The 25662-nt window shown below is 36.3% G+C and overlaps 1 protein-coding gene across 8 annotated transcripts in view; it reads right to left on the reverse strand.

Annotated features, from left to right (window-relative positions):
• LOC138760804 (son of sevenless homolog 1) overlaps positions 1–25662 on the reverse strand; it is a 255322-nt gene that overhangs the window by 7542 nt on the left and 222118 nt on the right. For 7 of the 8 annotated variants that reach the window (XM_069931924.1, XM_069931923.1, XM_069931916.1 and 4 more), the window contains 9 exons: positions 25214–25436; positions 23481–23600; positions 21895–22057; positions 17560–17677; positions 16245–16417; positions 15146–15262; positions 12355–12634; positions 8235–8279; positions 7429–7550 (listed from right to left, as the gene is read on the reverse strand). In XM_069931924.1, the coding sequence (XP_069788025.1) occupies positions 7429–7550; positions 8235–8279; positions 12355–12634; positions 15146–15262; positions 16245–16417; positions 17560–17677; positions 21895–22057; positions 23481–23600; positions 25214–25436 (1361 nt within the window). The remainder of the gene's footprint in view (positions 1–7428; positions 7551–8234; positions 8280–12354; positions 12635–15145; positions 15263–16244; positions 16418–17559; positions 17678–21894; positions 22058–23480; positions 23601–25213; positions 25437–25662) is intronic. The other variant, XM_069931918.1, reaches the window with a different exon arrangement.

The raw sequence follows: 25662 nt of genomic DNA on the forward strand, positions 1-25662 counted from the left end.
CTTTTCTTCTCCTTCCATCAACTTAGGTAATGTTTGTTCCCGGTAGGTTTTCGCTATTGTATTTAATGTAAGGCTCCCATACTTGTTCGAATATTTCAATATTATTTCTTAAACTATATGTTATTTTTTCTAATGGAATACATTTATTCATTTCTATATACCATTGTTGTATTTTCAAATTATCTTCCAATTTCCAGGTTGACATAATACATTTTTTTGCTACAGCTAGGGCTATCTTAACAAATCTTTTTTGTGCATCCTCCAAGTCAATTCCAAATTCTTTATTTTTTATGTTACTTAGGAGAAAGATCTCTGGATTCTTTGGTATATTGTTTTCTGTTATTTTATTTAATATCTGATTGAGATCATCCCAAAATTTTTCTACTCTCTCACATGTCCAGATTGCATGAATTGTTGTTCCCCTTTCTTTTTTACATCGAAAACATCTATCAGATACTGTTGGGTCCCATTTATTTAACTTTTGCGGTGTAATGTATAGTCTGTGTAACCAATTATATTGTATCATACGCAGCCTCGTATTTATTGTATTTCTCATCGTTCCAGAGCATAACTTCTCCCATGTTTCCTTTTTTATCTTTATATTTAAATCTTGTTCCCATTTTTGTTTAGTTTTACCATTTGTTTCCTCATTTTCCTTTTCTTGCAGTTTAATATACATATTTTTTATAAATCTTTTGATTAACATTGTATCTGTAATCACATATTCAAGGTTACTTCCCTCTGGTAAACTCAAGTTGCTTCCTAATTTATCTTTCAAGTAGGATCTCAGTTGGTAATATGCCAGCGCTGTATCTCCCGTTATATTGTACTTATCTCTCATTTGTTCAAAGGATAAGAATCTACTTCCTGAAAAACAATTTTCTATTCTTTTAATCCCTTTTTTTTCCCATTTTCTAAAGGCAAGGTTGTCTATTGTAAAAGGGAGTAGCTTATTTTGCGTCAATATTAGTTTTGGTATTTGGTAATTTATTTTATTTCTTTCTACATGAATCTTCTTCCATATATTGAGGAGATGGTGTAATACTGGAGAAGTTCTATGTTGTACCAATTTTTCGTCCCATTTATATAATATGTGTTCAGGTATCTTTTCCCCTATTTTATCTAATTCTAGTCTCGTCCAGTCTGGTTTTTCCCTTGTTTGATAAAAATCTGATAGGTACCTTAATTGTGCGGCTCTATAATAATTTTTGAAGTTTGGCAATTGTAAGCCTCCTTGTTTATACCATTCTGTTAATTTGTCTAGTGCTATCCTCGGTTTCCCCCCTCTCCATAAAAATCTCCTTATTATTTTCTTTAACTCTTTGAAGAATTTTTCTGTCAGTTGTATTGGCAATGCCTGAAATAAGTATAGTATCCTTGGAAAAATGTTCATTTTAATACAGTTTATCCTTCCTATCAGTGTTAGTGGTAGCTCTTTCCAATGCTCTAAATCGTCCTGTAATTTTTTCATTAGTGGATTGTAATTGAGTTTATATAATTGGCCTAGATTTTTGTTTATTTGCACACCTAGGTATCTTATTGCCTGCGTTTGCCATCTGAATGGGGATTCCTCCTTAAATTTTGAGAAATCCGCGTTATTCATAGGCATTGCTTCACTTTTATTTACGTTTATCTTGTATCCCGACACTTCTCCATATTCCTTCAATTTCTTATATAGTTCTTTTATTGATAGTTCTGGTTCTGTTAAGTACACTATCACATCATCCGCAAACAGACTGATTTTATATTCCCTGTCTTTTATTTTTATTCCTTTTATATTATTATCTCTTCTTATCGATTCTGCTAGTGGATCTATAGCTAGCGCAAACAATAATGGTGATAGTGGGCATCCCTGCCGCGTTGACCTGCTTAAGTTAAATTGCTTTGATACATGTCCATTTACTGTCACTTTCGCTAATGGTCCCTTATATAATGCTTTAATCCAATTAATATACTTCTCCGGTAAACTGAATTTTTGCAATACTTTGAACAAGTAATTCCATTCTACTCTGTCGAAGGCCTTCTCTGCGTCTAAAGCAACTGCTACTGCCGGTGCTTTATTTCCTTCTACTGCATGAATTAAGTTAATAAATTTACAAATATTGTCTGTTGTGCGTCTTTTTTTGATAAATCCAGTTTGGTCTAAATTTACCATTTTCGGTACCTGTTCTGCTAATCTGTTCGCTAATAGTTTAGCTATTATCTTATAATCTGTGTTTAGCAGAGATATTGGTCTATATGACGCTGGTGAGAGTGGATCTTTCCCTTGTTTTAGTATCACTGTAATTATTGCTGTTTTACATGAATCTGGTAAGTTTTGTGTCTCATCAATCTGGTTGATTACATCCAGGAGGGGCGGTATTATTAGGTCTTTAAATGTTTTGTAGAATTCTATTGGGAGTCCATCCTCTCCTGGTGTCTTATTATTTGGTAAATTTTTTATTATCTCTTGTATTTCTACTGTTCCAAATGGTTCTGTTAATTTATTTTGTTCCTCTATTTGTAGTTTTGGTAGTTCAATTTTAGTCAAAAATTCATCTATTTTCCCTTCTTTCCCTTCGTTTTCGGTTCGGTATAATTGTTCATAGAATTCTCTGAAGTTTTCCTTAATTTCTTTTGGATTATATGTAATTTGTTTGTCTTTTTTCCTTGTTGCCAATACCATTTTCTTAGTTTGCTCTGTCTTAAGCTGCCATGCTAGGATTTTGTGTGTTTTTTCCCCTAGTTCATAATATTTCTGTTTTGTCTTCATTATATTCTTCTCCACCTTATATGTTTGTAATGTTTCATATTTTATTTTTTTATCCGCCAATTCTCTTCTTTTGGTTGTATCTTCCTTTATTGCTAATTTTTTTTCTATGTTTATTATTTCCCTTTCCAACTGCTCTGTTTCCTGATTATAGTCCTTCTTCATCTTGGTTGCATAACTTATTATTTGCCCTCTAATGAATGCTTTTATTGCGTCCCATAGTATGAACTTATCTTCCACTGATTCCGTATTTACTTCAAAGTACATTTTTAATTGTTTTTCAATAAATTCTCTAAAATCCTGTCTTTTAAGTAGCATGGGGTTTAATCTCCATCTATACATTCTTGGAGGGATGTCTTCTAGCTCTATTGCCAATAACAGGGGTGAGTGGTCCGATAATAGTCTAGCTTTATATTCCGTTTTCCTAACTCTCCCTTGTATGTGGGCTGATAACAGGAATAGGTCTATCCTTGAGTATGTTTTATGTCTAGTCGAGTAGTATGAGTATTCCTTTTCTTTTGGGTTTTGTTTCCTCCATATGTCCACAAGTTTCATTTCTTGCATTGATTTAATTATAAATTTGGTTACTTTGTTCTTCCTGTTAATTTTTTTCCCCGTTTTATCCATATTTGGATCCAAATTCAGATTGAAATCCCCTCCTATTAGTATGTTCCCTTGCGTATTAGCTATCTTCAAAAAGATATCTTGCATAAACTTTTGATCTTCTTCGTTAGGTGAATATATATTAAGTAGATTCCAAAGCTCTGAATATATTTGACATTTTATCATAACATATCTCCCTGCTGGATCTATTATTTCCTCTTCTATTTTAAATGGCACATTTTTGCTAATTAATATAGCCACTCCTCTTGCTTTTGAATTATACGATGCTGCTGTTACATGTCCTACCCAATCTCTCTTTAATTTCTTGTGCTCCAATTCAGTTAAATGTGTTTCTTGGACAAATGCTATATCTATTTTTTCCTTTTTCAGTAAATTTAGTAGTTTCTTCCTTTTAATTTGGTTATGTATTCCATTAATATTTAGAGTCATATAGTTCAGCGTAGCCATTTTATATTTTGTTTATCTTCTCTTTCCGTTTTTCCATCATTACCTTTCCTCCTTTTCCATTTCTGTTTTCTTATTTTCAACTCTTTACCAGACAACATTCCTACAACATCCAACATTTTCCTTATTCTCCTATTTCTATCTTCTTTATCCCCAATCTCCCCTTCCCCTCCTGAGTTGCCCTTTATCCCTTGTCGGACAACCACATCTCCCCTCTCCATTTGGATTTGCGAATCCACTCGCAAGCGTCAACTGATTTTGCAGTGACCGCTCTTTTCCCCCCACCCAGCCCCCCCCAGAAAAGATTTCGTTTTTTATATGTCACAAAGGTCACTCTTTTAGTTCCCTCCTTATTCTCTCTATTCCATTACCTTCCCTTATTAAATCTTGTCTATACTCTCTATGTTTTCCTCTAATTACAGATACTTTCACATATGCCCATTGTCTCTATTCACTCTTATACCTCTTTACCCGCATACATATCAATCGTGGTCATTTTTACCCTCCTTACCCGTCTTCATCCCTCAGTCTATTTTTGTCTTTACCCACATACATATCAATCGTGATAATTTTTGCTCTCATTACCCGTCTTCATCCCTCAGTCTATTTTTGTAATTGTTCTGCAAATTTTCGTGCTTCTTCTGGATCCGAGAATAGTCTGTTTTGTTGTCCTGGAATAAATATTTTCAATACCGCAGGATGCTTCAATGTAAATTTATATCCTTTCTTCCATAAAATCGCTTTTGCTGCATTGAACTCTTTTCTCTTCTTTAGGAGTTCAAAGCTTATATCTGGATAAATGAAGATTTTTTGCCCTTTATACTCCAGTGGTTTGTTGCCCTCTCTTACTTTTTCCATTGTCTTCTCCAGTACCTTTTCTCTTGTAGTATATCTTAGGAATTTTACTACAATAGATCTTGGTTTTTGTTGTGGTTGTGGTTTAGGGGCCAATGCTCTATGTGCCCTTTCTATTTCCATTTCTTGCTGTAGTTCTGGACATCCTAGGGCCTTAGGGATCCATTCTTTTATAAACTCCCTCATATTCTTGCCTTCTACATCTTCCTTAAGGCCCACTATCTTTATGTTATTTCTTCTGTTATAATTTTCCATTATATCTATTTTTTGGGCTAGTAATTCTTGTGTCTCTTTAGTTTTTTTATTAGATTCCTCCAATTTCTTTTTTAAGTCTTCTACCTCCATTTCTGCTGCTATTGCCCGTTCTTCCATCTTGTCCATTTTTTTCCCCATTTCTGTTAAGGTCATATCCATTTTATTTATTTTCTTTTCTGTGTTGTTTATTCTTCTTCTTAAATCATTGAATTCCTGTGTTTGCCATTCTTTAAATGACTCCATGTATCCTCTAACAAGAGCAAGTACCTCCTTTACCTTGCCTTTCTTTTCTTCTTCTATTTCCCTGTACTCTTCCTCTTCCTCTTCTTCTTCCTCTAGGTTGACCATCTGTTGTTTCTTTGCTGCCCTTTCCTCCTCTTCTTTCTTGTTTCCATTGTCTTCTGTGGTCTCTTCTTGCTGCAGGTGTTCTGCAGCTGTCGTTGCCGGCTGTGGAGATCGACTCCCCAGCTGGTCCCCCCTCCCGTCGGTGTGTTTTTTTTCATGCGCGGTTGCGCACTTTTACTCGGCTCTGTGAGCCATTGTTGTAGTTCTCTTTCTACCGACCTGAGGTAGTGGGGTCTTCTCTCCACAGCGGGCCTCTTCGGACAGGTAAGGCCTTCACCTTTTTCCTCCGTTGTCTTCTCTTCCTCTCTTCTTTCCGTTGATTTTGATTTTTCTCCTTTTGTCTCCATCTTCTTTCCACCTTTATATTCACTTTTCTTTAACTTGTATTTCTGTGCCTTTGTATTTTCTCTTGTTTTTCCCGACTTTTCTGGAGAGGGCTGGAGTTCACCGTCCGGCCACTACTCCATCACGTGACTCCGTCCCCTTAGCATGCATCTTTGAGGTACACTTGTGTTGCCCGTCAATGAGGAGGAGATGTTGTTTCCAATTCATACCGACTGTGGTCTTCCACTGAGGAGGCCAAGAATCCAGTTGCAGAGGGGGATGCAGAGGCTCAGGGTTTGGAGCATGTTGACCAGCACTGAGGGAATAATAGTATTGAAGGCTGAGCTGTAGTCGATGAAGAGCAGCCGTATGTATGAGTAGCTGTTTTCTAGGTGATCTGGATTGAGAGGAAAGCCAGTCTGCTGTGGAGCGATTGTAATGATAGGTGAATTGCAGTGGGTCCAGTCTTTTGCTTAGGTACATGATAATTTTGGCCATGACCAACCTCTCAAGGCATTTCATCACAGTAGATGTTAGTGCTACTGGATGATAGTCGATGAGGCAGCTCACTCTGCTCTTCTTCGGCACCGGGATGATTGATGCCCTTTTGAATCACACCTCTGACCACAGCAGTGATGGATTGAACATGTCCGTGAACACATTGGCTAATTGGTTGGCACAGATTTTCAGAATCTTGCCAGGCACACCACCAGGGCCTGAAGCCTTGTGAGGGTTCACCCTCTTGAAGGTGTTCTGACGTTAGCCTCAGAGACAGATACCATAGGGTCCTCAGCCTTTTCAGGGATTCTTGTAGGCACTGTTGAGTTGTCCTCAAAACAGGCATAGAAGGCCCAGTTTGTCATTCCTTTATTTATCCCTGGGGGCCATAGCACATTTAAGTCAAAGCCTTGTTTTCTTTTCACCTCGTGTAAAAAACATAAAAAAATATTTTTGTTATGTAGTCGGTTGGAGAGAAGTACGGAAGAAACCAAAACATGATTGTTTCACAGGAAGGGGGTCCATAAACTGGAGCAGTGTCCAAGGGGGCTATAGCTGAAAAAATGTTGAGAATTGCTGTCCTAAACATATGACACCCCAAGCAAAAAAATTCTTCAATTCTGAGAAACTTACTAACTGATCATATTAGCTGGTAATATTTTCACTTTTAAAGAAGGCTCTCATGTCACAAATAAATCATAATGACATTGAATGGCAAAAAAGACCAAGGGGCTAGGAGTTCTTTGCTTTTGTTACAGATATCAACCTTGATGCAAATACAATTAATATTTAAGATGATGTTTTTATGGGCAGATGATCAATAAAATCAACTAACAGAGTGAGCAGGATGTGTTTCCTAACTTTTCCACATCCTTGTGATTATGTTCCTAGGTCAGGAGTAGTGTGTTCAAGTTCCAAGTTCAGGATTTGAGCATGAAATCCAGAGCAACTCTTTATTGCAGTAAGGAAGAACTTCTGCATTATTAAGAGTATCTTTATTTTGCTTGAGCAGTTAAAACAAAGCCATGTCTACACTTCTTTCTGAGTGTAGGGAGCAAGATTCTTTCTTCAAACAACATCAAACACAATGACAATCTAGTAAATTACTTCTTTTGTGAGTTTGTGCTACGTGAAATGTTAGTGCTGTATTTGCCTACTGAACAAAAGACTGGTTTTCAAAATAACCCATTAACAGAAAAGAATTTTAAATATACTCTGAAACTTTGTACACATTCTAGTAAAGAATTATTAACCTTTCCATGGATAAAACATGCTTGGACAATATTTCACACCATGGGGTTGATGATAATGACATCATATTTCAGCTTGCTCACCTTAGATGGAGATGACTCTGTTGGGGCTGATTCAGGTCGTCTACGTGGTGGTATAGGAGGAGGCATGTGAGCTTCATCAGTGCTTTTATTGAAACTCATTATTGAGGAGATTGATGCTGATCCTGTGAGAAAAGAAACAATTCTGTTTTGCTAATGCTTATATGCATAACAAAATAGGCTTTAAGGTGCAAATTAATTATTAGCAAAATTCAAAGCAGCTTTGGACATTTATTATCAAGTGAATAAGCACTGCATTCACATTTTAATGCATGCATTGAAATGTGCACCTGGTTCATGAACTCCAATACTGAACTGCAGAGGGTAAAGGCAGTTATAAACATGCAAATTTGTGAAAAACTTACAGTAATATCTGAAATAAATTATTAAAAGCATTAGTAAAAGCTTTGATCTGGGTTCTCAGATAAGGCTGATTACAATGTAGTTGCATGTATTATAATCTAAAACCCAAATGCTATCTGTACTTTTACATCAATAATACAATTTTATACTTTAAACAGTAAATGAAAAATTAAGCTTTTAAAAAAAGTTCACCAAAATGTATATAAATGATTAACTTATAATTATAATACTTTTAAATTTGTACTGTTGTAATAACAAACTGTTTAGAAAATCCAGATGCATATGGAATTATAGACATGATGGAAAGCGAACATTTTTGATGTTCTCGCGTGCACGCTGTCATCTATGTTGAAGCAAAGCTGCTTTTTAACATAAAAGACAGTGCATGGTCAGCTTTAAAAGCCGTGCTATGTATTAAGTATGCAACATTAAAGCCCAATACTAACTTGTGCCATGGGCCAGTGAAACTGGGGAAAATATGGTATCACTGCCTGTGGAAGAAAACAGAAAAACTAAGGAAGGAACCAAGCTCAGCAGATCTATTGAATTTTACCATTTGCAGGTCAGATATGTGCTCTAGATGTCGTCAAATGTTTAGATTTGGTGTAGAAATAATTTGCTATGGATAGTATAATGGATATCAGAGATAATTAATATTTAATCTTGGTACATTTTAGCATTTAATATATAGATAACACAAATATACTGCCCTTGAAATGAAAGGAAGAAATCAAGTCGATGACATAAGCCAGAACAATGTGGAGAATCCAGAATCACTGATACTTTTTAAGTAGATTTCAAATGGGCTGAAAGATTATTTGTCTTCTCTTTCAATTATGCATTCATATATCTAATCCCTATTAAATAAATATTAATTAAAACAATTAATACACACTGGTATGAATGCATATTTTCAGTTTGGTGAACCTGAGATGTGTTTACATTTAAAATTAGACAGGCCGCATGGTAACGGGCCCTTTCATCCCACAATCCTGTGCTGCCCAATCATACCAGTACATTTTTGAATGTGGGAGGAAACTGGAGCAGCCAGATGAAACCCACGCGGACAAAGAGAATGTACAAACTCCTTACAGTCAGCGTGGGATTCGAAATCAAGACCTAGTTTCTGCAACAGCATTGTAGTATTGTATAAAAGCTTTACAAATTTGTTTCACATTGTTTTAAGATCCATACAAGGAAGCACCACCTGTCCAAAAAAGTGCCATGGCTGCTTCCCTAATCTCAACTACCATAATTCAGACATACAATCTGTCAAAAACCTGAAGAAGCAACTTAAAAGGTATTTTGTGATGATTCCAGGGATATCCCTGTAATCTCAATTAATATAAATGTTTGTAATAGTTGCTTTCCTTCCCATAACACACTGAGATTGTAGTTATTTTGTGAGTTATTAAAAAGTTTTATGCGTGAATGAAACAATTATTTGTTTTGGTGTTCACAAACTTTTAGCAATGATGTGACAAGAACTTCAAAATGAAATGGTTTTTTTCCCCCCACCAGTGGTGTGGAGGTCAGAAGACTTGAAAGGAAATAGCCATACCCATAGGTATGCAGAAGAATTTAAGTCTGCTGGAAGAGCATTTATAATTTTGACTTAAAAAAACCCAATTCTTGTTATAACAGCATGGTAACAAGATGGATAAAAGGAATTTGAAATGATTAATTTGGAGACCCTTGGATGATTTGCACATCCAAACACTCATTATCTACTTTGGAGACAAGTTCTGGATAATATTAATGTTATTAATATGGTATAATGAAAATATGGCAACATTGCCTGTCATGGAAGCCCATCTTCCCCCTGCATGCTTGCAGTGTCAGTAGTTGCATAGATACATGACCCAAAGTTAAGCTCATCTCATCTCAGATTACCTTTCAGTCAGACAGTTTAGGTTTGAAATGACGATATCTTTGCCCTGGTGGAGTTTGAAAATTACCCTCTGACATTATAGAGTACTGGAGCTTCCCAGTGTTGAGATTTTATGGAGGTAGCTAAAGATTACTTGTTTTTGAGTAGAGCTGTTTTCACCTCAAGTAAATAAACTTGGTTTTCAAAATAAATAACTTCACAAAGAGTCACAGGATTTTCTATTAGGTAAATATTGGCCTACAAAAATTATTCCCCACCAGAATATAGTTCATTTACATTTTTTTTCAACCTTTAGTTTCCATTAATTATGAACAGTTCTTTGTAATTTCCCCCCAGCTGCCCCTAAATTTTGGCCAAATTGATCCATTCATAAAATCACCATGGTCTTTGCCACTGCACTTTTCTTTTCACAACTTTTTTATGCTACAAGTTCCTAGATTTGCAAAAGTTTGATATAATGCCATTGGAGCACATTTCTTTGATTTACAGAACATAGAACATTACAGCACAGCACAGGTATGCACCACTTAACGTCTGTATGGGCAACGTCCGATAGCATATACATCTGTGGTCCCATAATTACTCAGTTATCACGAGCAAGTCTGCAGCAATTTAGAAAAAGCGATCGCTAGTTATGGGAAATTGTATACTGTGTACCCACACTGGTCCCACTGCCCCGCTCTCTCCCCTCAGCCCTGTGTCGGTTCCCAAACCGATCCCACTGCCACGCTCTCTCCCCATAGCTCCGTGTCGGTCCGCACACTGATCCCGACTTACAAATAAAAAGTTTATAGGTACACTACAGTATCCATTTAGCTTTGCTAAGTTTACAAAATGGTGTTCGCACAATGTCCGCATCACATAACGCCCAATTTCACAGAATGTATCGTGGATGTTAAGCGGCACATACCTGTACAGGCTTTCCTGCCCACGATGTTGTGCCACCCTTTATAAACCTATTGAACAAACTAAACCTTCTCTACCTCACACTCATAACCCTTTATTTTTTCAATGCCCCTATGGCACCAGCCTTCACCACCATCCCTGGCAATGCATTCTTGGCACCCACTACTCTCTGTGTAAAAACCTTACCCCTGTCATCTCTCCTAAACATTCCTCCCTTCACCCTGTAGATGTCCCTCATGTTTGCTACTCTTGTTCCAGGAAAAAAGGTTCTGCCTCTCATAATCTTGTGGACCTCTATTAAGTAACCTTTTATTCTTCCTCACTCCAAAGAGAAAAGCCCTAACTCTGTGAACTTTGCTTATAAGTCACATTCTCCAATCCAGGCAACATTCTGGTAAATTTCCTCTGCACCCTCTCCATAGGATCCACATCCTTCCTGTAATGAGGCGAACAGAACTGAATACAAGGTATGTTATGGAGGACTAGATGTTAATATTCCTTATTGCACTCCTGAGACCTGCTGCCTAGACTCTGCGTGGTGGTATCTTCTGGGTTATCAATTGGGTATCCTCCTTCCTCAGTGTTTTACTGATAGACCCACGACATCTCCCGAGGGTTCAGCAGTGAATCCCAACGTCCCAGACTCACCCCCTAGATGCCATTCACTCACTTGGGTGCCAAGGTGGAATCTTTTCTCCTCATCAAGAGCCACTGACTACCATTTTCAGCAGCTCTGGAGAGATTTATGATTGCTTGTTGGTGCATCTTTCCTCACACTCCCAACTCCTGGAGTATTCTTGATGTCGATGTGGCTACAAGTCCTCTGCAGCCTACTTTAACCAATTGAACCTTTGCCTTCCAGCTACATCATCTGCAAGCTCAGCGTACCTCAGTTTCTTGTGATCATAGGCCTCCTCCACTGCCTCCTCCCAGGGCACTGTAAGCTCAATTATATAAATGAGATGGAGTGAGGTTACTGCAATTTAATTTGGGAAGTAGAGCCTCTGGCCTAAGTCTGCCACCATCTTCCAATCACGTGCCCTGCCAAGCAACCTGGAATCTGATCTTGAGGTGGTGATTCTGGCTTGATCCTCACCTTCCCAGACAAATGCTGTGAACGTCCAGCGGAATAAAGGGGATCCCAGAAAAGATACCCGTGGAACTTCACTAGTCGCTGACCTCCAGGCAAAATACGTTCCCTCTGCTTTCTGCGGCCAGTCCAATTCTGAATTCACATAGCCAAGGTTTCATGGATCTCATGACCTTCTGAATGACCTTACCATGGAGGAACTTGTCAAATGCCTTACTGAAATCCATATACAGCATCTGCTATCCTACCTTCAATTTATTTTGTTACATCCTCTAAAACTCAATTAGGTTTGTGAGGCATGACATACCCCTCACAAAGTCATGCTGACTATTCCTGAGAAGATTATACCTCTCTAAATGCTCGTAATCCCTGTCCCTAAGAATTCTCTCTTGTGAATCACATTTTGTTGTCGCAAATAGTGCCCACTTGGCCCTAATAGGAAGACAGTGCATTAAAATGTATTCCTCTCATAAATTAAGGTACTTTTTCCAGTGGTTCTTAAATATAGCTTCAAATTAGGCTACTTTATTTCCCAGTTCAAATAATGTATGCACAAATATTTTTGATTGACAATTCATAAAACTGAAAAGTCATGGAAATTAGTCACTATTACAATTCAGTTATCACCTAACTTCAGTCACGTAATTTTGAGATTAAGTTAAAAAAATTCACAGCATACTTGAATTGAAAGGACTAGCTGGATCAGAGTCCCCAAATACACTGCAAACATCTGTTGAGCTGGATGCAGCTGAAGCAGGTGGTGGCGTCAGAGGTGTACGAGGGGAGTTTGGTGCTGACGCTGTACTTTCAGTCTCGTTCTCTGTGATTCGGCTGTAACTGATTTTACGTGGTTCCTGCAGTAGAGGTGTAGGATGCCCACGCAGGGTTCCTGATCCTGGATGCCGAGGATTAGATGGCCGGACACCCGGAGACTTCAGAGTGTAATTAAATCTTTTTGTCTAAAATATAGTTACATTGAAAATAGTTAAATAAAGTCATGTCCCCCATGGATAACTTTAATAAAATGAAGTATCAAGTTGTCTGTAATTCTGAATGGTTTAGAGTCTTTAACTTAAAGTAAAATGATAAAAGAAAAATACACAAGTAAAAACTCACCAACTATTTTTTCCCCAAATGCATTGAATCTTTGGACTCCATCAGAACTAGGCAACATCCTCCTCAAATGTAGTTGCCCACAGAAAATTGTACTCATCTTATTTCACCCAAGATATCTTACAATAAGCCCATGAGGTTTCAACAGAGCCAAACTCAATGAAACCTAATGTCAAACAAGTCTAGACCTTAGTAATAATACTGTAGCATTCTCATAATAATGCCCATGTTTGAGAACATTTGAAAGCTAAGATACAAGACATTATCAATTTGTTAAGTGAAGTTTATGAGTGGATGGTCCTTGCAGTCAACATATGCAAGGCAAAGGTTGTCTGCTAACTTCCTCCTGCTGTGTCACAGTGAGGACTGGCAACTGTTTCGTGGACAGTCCCTGGAAAATGTGGACCACTTTCCACATATCATGAGATATCTCTTGATAAAACAGACATTGATGATGACATTTATTAATACATTAAGTGCATTAGATTGATAGCCTTTGTTTGTGGAAAAGTATGTTTGAAGATAAAAACATCAGACCCAACATAAAATTTATAATCTGCTGGGTAGCAGTAATCCCTGAACTCCCATATGTTTCTAAGACCATGACTTCCTGTAGCAGGTATGTCAAGGCACTAGAAATATGCCCAAAGGAAGATAAATGGCCTCTCTTAAACCAACATCTCCAGCACTGAAGTTCTGGTTACACTTTATCACCTCCATGAGCCTGACATCAGACTCAATTAGATTCAAAATTGGTTTGGTAGAAGAAGACAGAGAAGAGACTATTTCTTTTTCATTGGAAGCCTGTGACCAATGGTATTCATAGCGATCGATGTTGAAACAACATTTGTTTAGATGAGAATGATTGGTAAATTTGCAAACAACAAAAAAGATGAAATGGATAGTGAGAAAGTAAATCTAGGTTTGCAACAGTATATTGATGAGTGGGATGGTGGGCCAAAGAGTGGCAAATAGAATTAACTCTGAGTAGTGGAACATGTTGCATTCTAGTAACTCAAGGCAGGGCAGGACTTGCATAGTAAATGGTAGAGCTCTCAAGAGTGTTGGAAAGAGGCCTGGGAGTGCAGGCCTGAAAGTGTCAACTCATGTACACAGCATGGTGGAGGATAAGTTTGGCACATTGGCCTTGATTGAGTGGAGTATTAAGTGAATAGTTGGAATATTATGATAATAGCTACACAAGGCACCGGTGAGACCACACTTGGAGTACTGTGTGCAGTTCTGGTCGCCCAGCTATGGCAATGATGTTAATAAGATGCAAAGGGGGCAGAAGAGATTCACCAGGGTGTTCTGGAGACTGGAAGGCTTGAGCTATAAGAAGAGATTGAGTCTCTATTCACTGGAGCATAGGAGGTTGAAGGGTGACCTTATAGAGGTATTTGAAATCATGATGGGCTTGGAAGAATGCTCAATCTAATCCCAGAGCAGATGATTCTGGAACTTGAGGGCATAGTTTTCAGGTGAGATGGGAGAGATTAATCCATATTTGAACTAGCTGAGAAAGGAAGCTATAGAATTGGTTCAATTATGATGTTGAAAAAACATTGGACAGATATATGGCTAGGACAGGTTTATAAGTATATGGACCAAATGTCAACTTGGTAAGTATGGACGAGTTGAACTGAAGGGCCTGTTCTATGTTGTACGACTCTGATCAATGGGAATCTTTGACTCACGACCATTCATTTCAGAAAAGGAGCTGTCAGGACAACATTTAGAACTTCAGATACATCCAATGGCTGCTCAGGGAAGGAGCATACTACTTCAAAAAATAAACATTCACCTCCCCTGTTCACCTTTGCACCATCTGTGCAAAAGTCTGCAGCTTCCACATTGTCTGCATTAGCCACCCCAGAAACCACAGAACCAGAATGGAAACCAAACACCCTCAATTAACGATGTGCTGATGGGAAGTGGAAGGAAGCACTGGAGGTCTTGCTCTTTGCATTGGTTAGGTGTATGGCAATAGGGTTGAGAACAAATAGTGGAATGCCAAATTGTGGAACTTAGAAGTATGTAGAGGAGGGGCCTTTTCATGAATTAAAGCAGGGTGGGGTAAATATATTTCTTAGATCAGGTCAATGATATATAATGAGGGAGAAAGTAGACGGAATTTGGACTATTTGATGTGTTCCTTCACTTTGAGGATCAAGGAGTGAAGGGGCATCTGTTCTTTGATGGCTCAGAATGACCCATTTATCACAATAGTGCTCAAATTTGATCTTCCTAGGACATATTCAAAATTCTCTTTAGTACTCCAAAAGGAGAATGCCCTCCCCTGCATCCAATTACAGAAATCACTAAATATTTATACAAGTTTAAAAACAAATACTTACAAATCTAGGTAAAGACTTGGCATTCCGAGGCTCTATTTCCAAAGATTTATTGAATAAGTAATCTGTAAATTCTTTCTCTAAAGTATTTCCCATTGGATTTAAATTTTCAAAAAACTTCTGGAAAAAAGTAATAAAAAAAAATTAGAAATATGTCAAAAATTGCAGCTGTTGTGTTTTATAGCCTAACATAAAAGAAACAGATCCCTTGGGCCACCAAGTTTATGCTGATCATCAGCATTTATTTACAGTAATCCTATTTTAATTATCCTCACCCTCCCAACAAATCACCCAGGTTCCATCACTGTACTTTTCACTCAGATAGAGATGATTGTTTTGGATGGAGGAGGAAAAATTACATTTTTAAGGGAAAATAATGCTTCTAATCCTCATTTAAATGTTGTGCAATTTCTTAATGAGGCTAAAGATTTGATTTACAAATTTATAAAGAAATGAAACATCAGAATGATTGAATCATGTTTTTACTCATTATTAACTTCAGAAAGCCACGGTACTTCTCCAAGTTTGTACTTTCAACAACATTTCTAATGTTCTAATGTGCAATTTAGACAGGACAGGACATTAAAATTGAACTTTATTTCAGTTTACTTCAGTCATCATGAAAATCTGGATTTACTGATCTGAAACAGACATGAGATTTGGAATTTTTTTTCGCAAAGTGTCATCTATGACTCCAACAGGTAGAACTTCTTCATCCTGTTAAAATTAACCTATATTTTTTATCTGCCTTGCTTGCCTGGAGTCCCTCATCCAGCATACAGTGAAATTTTTGTTTGTTCTTGCCTGAAACACAAGAACTATTACCTAGCTTTTATTACATGAGGTGACAAGTGAAAAGGTTATCTAACAATTTCAGCACATTGATTAAAACTGAACATTCTGAGCATCAAATGTCCAGTCTATCCCTCCTTCGAGACATGGAATATGTTGGAATATGTTCCAACAGTAGGCAACAGGAGAATAAAATGTCGAGTTAAAAACATATCATAATCGGTGTACAATATATTTACTGAACTGTTTTTTGCATACAAAGGCCTTCATAGATTTTTCCTTTCTGTTAGTCATTATAAAAAGGACTGACCTTAATGTCTTGCTCTACTCGTAAGCAGTATGGCTGGTTTTGGTATTGCTGAATCTCTCCTGTTATTTCAGCAACCTTCCTTCTCTTACTGAAATTTATCAATTCTCTCCCGTGTCTCTTCAGGAAATCAGGATTACCTTCCTCAGTCTTCAAGATGTTTGTCAAATATATTCCTAAATAATGAAGTAAGTTGTCTGTTACTCTTAATAAAATAATTTCAAATATTTAGTTTCTGGCCCTACTAAGACTTAAAACAATTACCATCAAACTACAGAGGTCTTTTAAAACACGACTAATCTAGCAAAAAAGCACAGCCTGGACCCTTAAATAGACTTTCCTCATCACATCTGAATGTGAAGAGTCAATCTTACTAGTTCTTCATATCCCACAGTCCAGCAGACTCAGTTATGAAAAGCTGCCATACTCTTGAAAAATTTCTGAGAATTTTAGAGAGCTTCATGAGCAATAACATTTAAAAAAAACATATTTAAAAACTTTAAAATTAAGTTAAAAAAATTATAAATCCTCTCATGTATGGGCTTGGAGTAAAATTAATATAAGGGATTGGCATTTCAAAAGCTGTCCTCATGCCTCGCTGAAGCCAGATGTTTATCACACAGCTGTAGTAGACAGATTATGACTTTTCAACTTCACAAATAATCGAGGCTGAGTATGTAGACATTAATTCAAGGACCCAAAAATCAGTCCTAATCATGACTCTTGTACATAATCTCAAATGGTGCTTCACATCAAACCCACAGATTTCACAACACATTCATATATAAAGCTGTTACACTCCACATCAGAAATGCTGGTGTCTGCTTTACTATTTGCGAGTACTTAGTAATAGGTAACTAAAGCTAATTCTTTGCAATAATACAGGATATTCTTCTAATTCTTACAATGCAGAATAACTGGGTCCAGTTAATGATTGAGCAACCAAGTAGATTTATTATCAAGATATGAGGGTTCTATTGGAATAACTTGTCTGTTTATTAACATCACAGATAATCATGCAAATCATTAGGTTGGTGTTGGCTCCCATCTGAGCAATCCCATCAGTTCCTTTCCTTCTAGCAATACAACTCATTCCTTCTCACAAACCCACCAACTCCCTTTTGATGATCTGCTACTTAACTTCATAAAGGGGTAGCCAATTAACTACCAGCTCATCTTTAGAGTGAAAGAAACAAGACAGGTGAAAATCCATACAATCATGGAGAGAATGTGCAAACAGACAGCACCATGGTTCCTGTTTACTAAGCAATAATTAAAATGCCTGCATGCATTGTGGAATAATAAAAATAAAGCTTACCAAAGAAAGGCACGCATGGAGGATTAATGGACCGGAGTTTAGCCAAATACTTTTTATAGTGATCTTCACTCAATTCATGAGCCTCCTCCAAAATTTTCTTTTGACGACTAGGTATTTGCTATGAATGTAGTCAAAAAGAAAGCTGTGTTGAGAAAAATTCATTTAAACTAATCATCTTCCATATTGCTCTAAATCTATAAATTTGGTCAAAATATGATATTTCCTGAGCCATTGTAAACTTGTGGCTTCTTGATTGCACAAATGTATTTCTATTCCAGATTAAAATCCTTTGTTAGTAAGGTTTTACGTCATTTCTTCCCTTTCTTAAATCTCTTTTGTTTAGCAAATCGAAAACTTTTTATATTCTTTATGTTTTGCAATCTTGAATTCTTTCCAAATATCTTAACAATAGTGATGCATAATTCATGCAGGGCAAAATTAAATTTTATAAATGGCCAGCATTAGCTCCTAGCTTCATGCTCTACAGTTTTATGCATCATTCTTAACGAGTAGTAACAGTTTATTGTCATTTATGTAGGTACAGTGTACAGACGCACCAAAGTTCTTGGTTCCTCTTGCCAAACAGGTACACAAAATACACAAACAAGAGTATATATTAAATTAACCCGATATGGCAAGACAGAAAAATAAATAATAAATATAAAGGGACAGATAGATAACTATTTACAGCAGCAGTTAGAGCAATAAAAAAATGTATTTTAATAGTGCAAACATATCTTTTGGCAGTCCTGAATAGTTTATGGTTAGGGTACGAGTAGTATAGGAGGTTCAAGACCCTCATCACTACTGGAGGTTGGGGGAAAACTCTTATTGAACCTTGAAATGTTGGACTTCAGGCTTCTATACAGTCTGTCTGAAGGTATCAGTGAGTAGGGAGGTGGGTGTCTTTGATGTTGTTGGCTGCTGTCTTGAGGTAGCGACTCACAAAGGATATGAGATTGGTGCATGTAATTAATGTTACTAATTTTGCCACTTTTTGCAGCATGTGCACTTGAGATACCAAACTATACTGTGATGCAATCTGTCAGTAAACTTTCCACAGTACACTTGTAGAAATTCAATAGAGTAGTCAATGAGATGCTAAATTTCCTAGGTTTCTTAGAAAGTAGTGGCATTGGTGTGATTTTTCTTCACAACTGCTTCGATGTGTTGGCTCTAGAAAAGATCCACCAACATGTGGACTCCCAGGAATTTGAAGGATCTAATCCGCTCCACTGCCATTATTGTCACTGTCCAGCAGTATTTTCCATTTGGAAAAGGTGTGCAAAGTTGTGATGAAGCAAAATTCCTGGAACAATGGTTAAATTCATAGATCTGATAGCTTAACTTAGCATCCGTTGGCTTCGAGCAAACTTGTAATAAGTAGATTTTTAAAAACTTTCAAATTAACTGAGGACTTTAATTTGTTTTAATCACATTAAAGATGGTTTATGAAATTGATGCCAAAGGATTTATTGAGAAATACTGGAAGTTCCAAATGAAATTTCCAGGATTTTCCTTGGTTTGTGCCAGCAAGTTCAGAAGTCCTTTAATGTGGAAGCCCTGATTCTCCAAGGCACTCTTTGGCAATGTTTATAACAGGGATCTTATATTGGAGTCTAATGGTAGAATGCAAATTTGTGTAATCTGCACACACAGCCTTCATGAACAATGAGATTATTTATTTGCATAATGAATGGATACCAGAGATCAAGAAGCAAGGTATTAGATTCATTGAATTTAGATAAAAATGTTCTTGTCTTATTAAGCTGTTTAGTTTTTGTTACTTTCTTAATTTTAATATGAAAAAACAACTTTTATAGATCAACAAAGTTGTTGGTGAAATTCAGCAGATCGCGTAGCATCCATGAAAAGCAATTGGCAGTCGATGTTTCATGCACAAGCCCCAGCACTTTTAAAACTCAATGTTCCTGAAGGGCTATGCCGTAGTCAAATTTGGGAAAGAATTTTCTTTCAGCTATTTCAGAAGGAGATTATTCTGCAGTCACCAACCGCTCCCAACATACTCCCAACCTAAATGATGGAATTATTTGCCTGAATTCCATTTTATCACCGAAGATCAGTTTTGTACTTTGACAACAGAGAATCTGCTAAAGGCAAGTGTGGACTTATTATATTGGTTGGTGCCAAGCTTAGCAAATGTGCTTCTTGCATAAAAACTCAAGGTATCCAAGTAATTTATGAATATTCCCAATAGAGAACCTCCGGTTAGAACCACAGTCTTTCAGATTTCCACTCCTGCACAGTTCAACACAGGAAGCCGAGAACACACAAGTTCAGATGTGTGCACATCTAATTCTTGCTGTTCCTAGACTCACCATTCAGTCCCACCCATATAAATAGGGGCACCAAATTTAATTTAATAAAGCAAGATGTTTTTAACATTTACTTTATTTCACAATGCAATTGCTTATAATCAAACAATGAGAGTTTCTTGAGTTTTTAAATAAGCTTTTAAATAAGTTTTTAAATGACTATTTTCCCCACTATTTCCAAATGACTCAAAAGATTTAGTAGGGGTGTAAAGGCTTTTTAACACCAGAAGCTGCGTAAAGACAATTGGGATAGTCCATGGGTGGGACATTAATTCCTCGCATCTGCAGCTCGTCAGTATGTTTCACAGAAATGCCTCGGCAACACAATGGGATCTTCAAAAATGCAATGAGCAGCAGAAATGATGCAGGTAGCAATGGCAAGATTCAAAAATTGAATCCTATCTTTTGGAATCCTGTCTTACTCTGTGGGTGACTTGGGCACAAACTTGCATCTTCTATCATAAAAAACAAAAATCAGAGTACAAACCCATAACAAGTCTTGATTTTTGCACGATATACATTTAAATAAAAACCTGGGGAAGTATTGATGGTAAAGGCAGAACAAGCAAAAGTTACAACTATTAGCATTTAGAAAAGTAAGGTATTGACAGATGACTGGGGAGAGGATCTTTTGAGGAAAAATCTTCACCCGAGTCACAGTTCAAAAGTAAAGGATCACGAATGTGACTGTGAATGCAGTTATTTTTTCTCTCTCAGGTGATCATGCACCTTTGGAAATGGCTTGTTAGAAGAGAGTTGAAAGCAGAATCTTTGAATATTTTCAAGGAAGAGTTAGGCGATGTGGTGAAGAAATAGGAACCTTTTTGCATTCTACTTGATCATGTTTTAAAGTTAAAACTTTTTGGATGGATTTAGGAAAGTTTGTAGAACAGATTATTGGCATTGTTATTCCACAAAATCCAGATTTATTTTTGTTGGGAAATATAGAAGGAACAAGGTCTGAATTAAAACTATAATTTTATCAAGTCAAATTTATCAAAATAGCTTTAGTGGTGGTAAGGAAGTGTATTTCACTAACTTGGAAATCAGATGCACATTTGGGCATGGAAAGATGGCATTCAGAAATTCAAAGTTGTATACTTTTGGAGAAAATTACGTATAATTTGAGAAATAAATATTCAACTTTTGTATAAATTTGGAGCCCATATATGTAAAGTTTAGAGTTAAATATGTAAAAATCTACTTCTAGGCTCTTAAGACCTATAATAATCTTCTTCCCTAAAGTCATTTAATATAAATACTGTAAGATCCCAGTGTGTGAGCAAATCCTTTGTGCAATATTATCTTTTCTTAAATACTTTTCTTTTTTTAATATGATTCTTTTATATAACTATATATTGTATCTATTATTATTATTATTATAACTTTTATAGTGGTGGGGTAAGAGAGAGGGGGAGGGTGGGCAAGGGCACTGCAATTTTTAAATCTAATTAAGTACTGGCTCTGTACAATTATAATTACATGGATGGAAAATTTTAAATAGTCAAAAAGGGAAATTTTTGATAAGGGATAGAAAGGTTATTGCGGTAGGTAAAAATGTATAGTTGAGACAACAATTAGATGGATAAGGACATTAATGAAGGGTGGAGCAAGCTCAAGGTGCTGAGGGCTCTTAAGTTGAATGTACATTGCGTGAATTAAAACAAATGACACATTTAACCCTATAATACCTACTCAATTTACTGAAAGGAACAGATTGATATTCCTCACTGTAAATGTCATTCAGAAACGTTCATGTACAGAAATTTTATCTTATGGTATGGTATGGTACTGTATGGTAGGTAGTATCATTAATTGTAAGTCAATATTTGTAATTCATTTTTTTACATAAAAGTGTAACTTCTAAACAAGAGCTATGTGCAGTAAAAATTGAAATGAAAATGTTCATTCACATTCAATTATTCTTGTATTGCAGTGGTCTTTTGTTTTCATTTAATTTGAGACATCTCATTACAACTTATTTGGTTGAATCATATACCTCAAATGTGTGATCTAGTCGATAGACAGGGGACGAATTCATGGCACTGACCACCTCCAGCACCCCATTAAAATTGTTTAGTTCCTGGAAAACCTGTAGGATCTCAATTATTCGACTGACAACTGCTATTCTTTCCTCCAAATTTTCAGTTTCTACTATGCATCTGGAAATTAAAGAAATATATACTTAGGACATCAAAATTAAAAAAGAAATTATTTTACACATTGAAAACTTTAACTTTCACCAAATGTACAGTATCACAGAAAGATTATAAATGGTATCCTTTTCATCAACAGACTGATAATTAATTATTGGAGAACAATAGATTTCTCCTGAAACCTCCTTCAAAAACTCCTTCAGAGAAACTTTTGCCCAAATATAGGCCAGGTCCTAGTGCTCAATTATTTGCTGCTGACCCACCTGGATCTTTATGGAAGAATCTAGAGTCCAGTGAGTGGACTGTGAAGAGCTCATCCAAAATGCAACTGACAGCTCTATAACAAAGTTTTGCCAACCGTAAGTCAGCACTATTTGCAATTTGAAATGCAAAGGTGGTAAATAATAAATTAACTAAAATACACTAAAAGACATAACTAATTAGAATATAGAGCTAAGACAAAGTAATAAAAACAAAAATATCTCTTTACCTCCAAAACTCTTTACCATATAATCCCTGTTGAAATCAATGGGGTCTCAGATCCTGCACCGTCTGAGGAACCCAAGAGATAATTTTCCAAGAATAGGGTTTATTGTTGGAATCCAGACCAGCTATAGAGAAAACTGACAGACTGATCCCTCCAAAATTATATGTTAGCTCTGTTTTATGCAGAAATTCTGGAACTTGCCTCAGATGGATTAACTGAATACAAAATAATTTTATTTGATGAAAACAAAAAGCTGACTTCTTATTTGGTATCACAAATTTAACCCTATTAAAAATGGAATTTAAAATACAGTATAACTCCGATTATCCGAAATGGTCAGTATTATTTTGGATAAATTTTTTTTTGGAGAACTGATCATTTTTTAAAAACAGCCCAGTAGTAACAGCAAATCACTTGTGACAGTGTTTAAAAGAAAACAAGGGAAGGCTTTTTAACCATTAAAATTATGCCTGGGAGCCCGAGGTCCGCACTCCTGCCCAGAGCCTGAGGTCCACGCTGCCACTGGCAGCCCGACGTCCCTGGTTAGTTTAGCTCCAATAAAATTTTGAATAAATGAGGATTTCTGATTTGTTTTGGATATCCTAATTTATTTGAATTTTTTTTAAAAATGTGGATAATTGAGGATTTTGGAGAATCCAATTTTGGATAATCAGAGTTGCATTGCAGGTTTTGGATTTTATGAAGTATAACCATATTACAATTAGGATAAGATTAAAATTGAAATGTTTATATGGCACTAAGAGTTATACACATTCCAAATTAGGGCAGCAATGGAACCTTTCTGGGACAAATGACATACCATAAACTAAATCCAAGTATCTATTCATAAATGTCTGCATTTTGTCTATTTTGATTTCAATATTGAACTATATAATTCACATTACCACTTTGTCAAACGATAATCAACACACAATTCCTTACTTTTCAAACCATAAAGTGAGATTGGTAGTGTGTCGTATCATCTTCAGAAGATTTGAAGAATTTATTTCTTTGTCATCCTTTGTCCACACACTTCCTACTAGTTCTGAAGGCTGAACAGCTCTGAAATCCAAATTCAAACCTACAATAATCATTTTGATGAAACCAGCCAAATACCTTACCAAATACATTTAAAGATATGACCACGTTATTAAACCAATAATTTATAAGCAGTTCAAACTAACAATTTATTCCATATGACATATCTTTTATTTATAAATTTACAGTTTCCAGCATTATTAATCAATTACATAATGAATGACTAAAACTGCCTTTCTAGAAAATAGTTGTTTGATAGTTTAATATGTTGTGACAGAGTATATAGATATGTTTTTTGGACATAAATTTGGAAAGGTTTGTTTGAGTAGGTTACATACAAACACTTTAAAACAGATCTTATTTAAAATACTGGAGCTCTGTCCCATGCTAGACATATCGGGGCCTCAGAGCTTTTGCAAGACCTTTTTAGAGTGCTCAAGAGACTTCACTAATGGATTGTTGTTTACAAAAGGCAACAGATGAAAGAGCATGTCGGAGCCGCTGCTGTCTGGAAGAGAGCTTGCTGTTCTAAGAGGGTCATGTGCTTTTGCAAGGATAGAGAGTCAAATAGGCTTTCTCCCAGAGAGAGAGAGAGAGAGAGAGACACACAGAGATCACTTGTACAGTGTTACAGTTAGCAGCTGGGACTGGAACAGGTCAAGTTCGTAAGCTTGTAGAATGTCCCAATTTGGAAGGCGGCCTGGTCAAAGGCCTTGTGGTTTATGCAAGAGGAGAGGAATGGCTGTCTAATGTTTCATTTGGAATAAGTGAAACAAAAAGGAACTCTGTGGTGACCTGAAAGAAAGAGGGTATCACCTGGAGAACCCTGAAAGGGCACATTTCGTCAGCAAGACACTGGAGTGGCCGATGGAAGTACATCAGTTGTGGATGTCCTGGAACAACAAATCTCTCTCTGAAATCCGACAAGTACTTTCCTGTGCGGTAACCATTTACCTTTCAAGCACCAAAACCTAGTGAACTTTATAAATGCTAAATTTCGCACCAGTGAACTTGGAGGGGTGAAAAGTGAGATTGGACTGTGAACCAAAGAACTTTTCTGAACTTACACACACATTACATACATGTAATTAGAAGGGGGTTAAGTAAGTCATTAGAGATAAATTAAAGTTTGATTCTATTTTCATGTTTAAGGATAATTAAAAGCAACTTTTATTTATGTAACCATTTGTCTTGGTGAATATCTATTGCTGCTGGGTTTTGGAATCCTCTGGGCTCGTAACAATGCTATTAAATCTCAAATAGCCACTAGCAAAGCAAAAAACATAAAATACTTAAACATTCTGTTCATCTCACATAAAATCTAAAAAAAATATCGTATCAATCTTAAGCATGCAAGTACTACCAGGTTCTTCCAGACTGAGCAACATGAATTATCAATGTCATTAAAATTGTCATTAATTTTATTTTGTAATTATGGAATGAGCTTTTCATCAAAACAATTATTACTCTGAAGCTTCAACTCTTCAGCGATTTCCAAATTAAGAAAATCTTTTATTAAAATTTTTTAAATCTTACTCAGTAAAAATAAAATCTTACATTGCTTATTTGTCCATAATAAACTGTTTCTAACTCTGAGATCAGGCATACTCAACAGCAGCACAAAAAACACTTTTTACCTGTACAGATCAGATTCTAATAATGTTAACTGCCTTGCAATTTCTATTGGATGCAGAGTTAGCAAGTCAAATGCTTCAATTTGACCAATTCTACTTATGTGCCATTCAATAGACGGAGGTGAATTTTGAAATGTAATAGCATGTGATGGTCCATTTGCTTGTGCTTGTTTTTTCCTCTGAATTATTTTACTGATAGATTCAACCCATTTCTTCATGGCTTTACCTGCACGACAAACATGAGGGTGTTACTGAAATTAAACTTTATTAATAAAATTGTGTTAAACACTGGTGTGTAGAATTAAAATGGCTCACATACCATCACCACACTAACATATTTATGAGCTCATGTACTGCGAAACCAAGCCACCCACAAATTGGAGAAACAATACTTAGTGTTCCATCAAAGCTGTCTCAAACCAGATGGATTAAGATTGAATTCTTAAATTTCT

Source organism: Narcine bancroftii, chromosome 4, assembly GCF_036971445.1.
Source record: "Narcine bancroftii isolate sNarBan1 chromosome 4, sNarBan1.hap1, whole genome shotgun sequence".
NCBI classification, from domain to species: Eukaryota; Metazoa; Chordata; class Chondrichthyes; order Torpediniformes; family Narcinidae; genus Narcine; species Narcine bancroftii.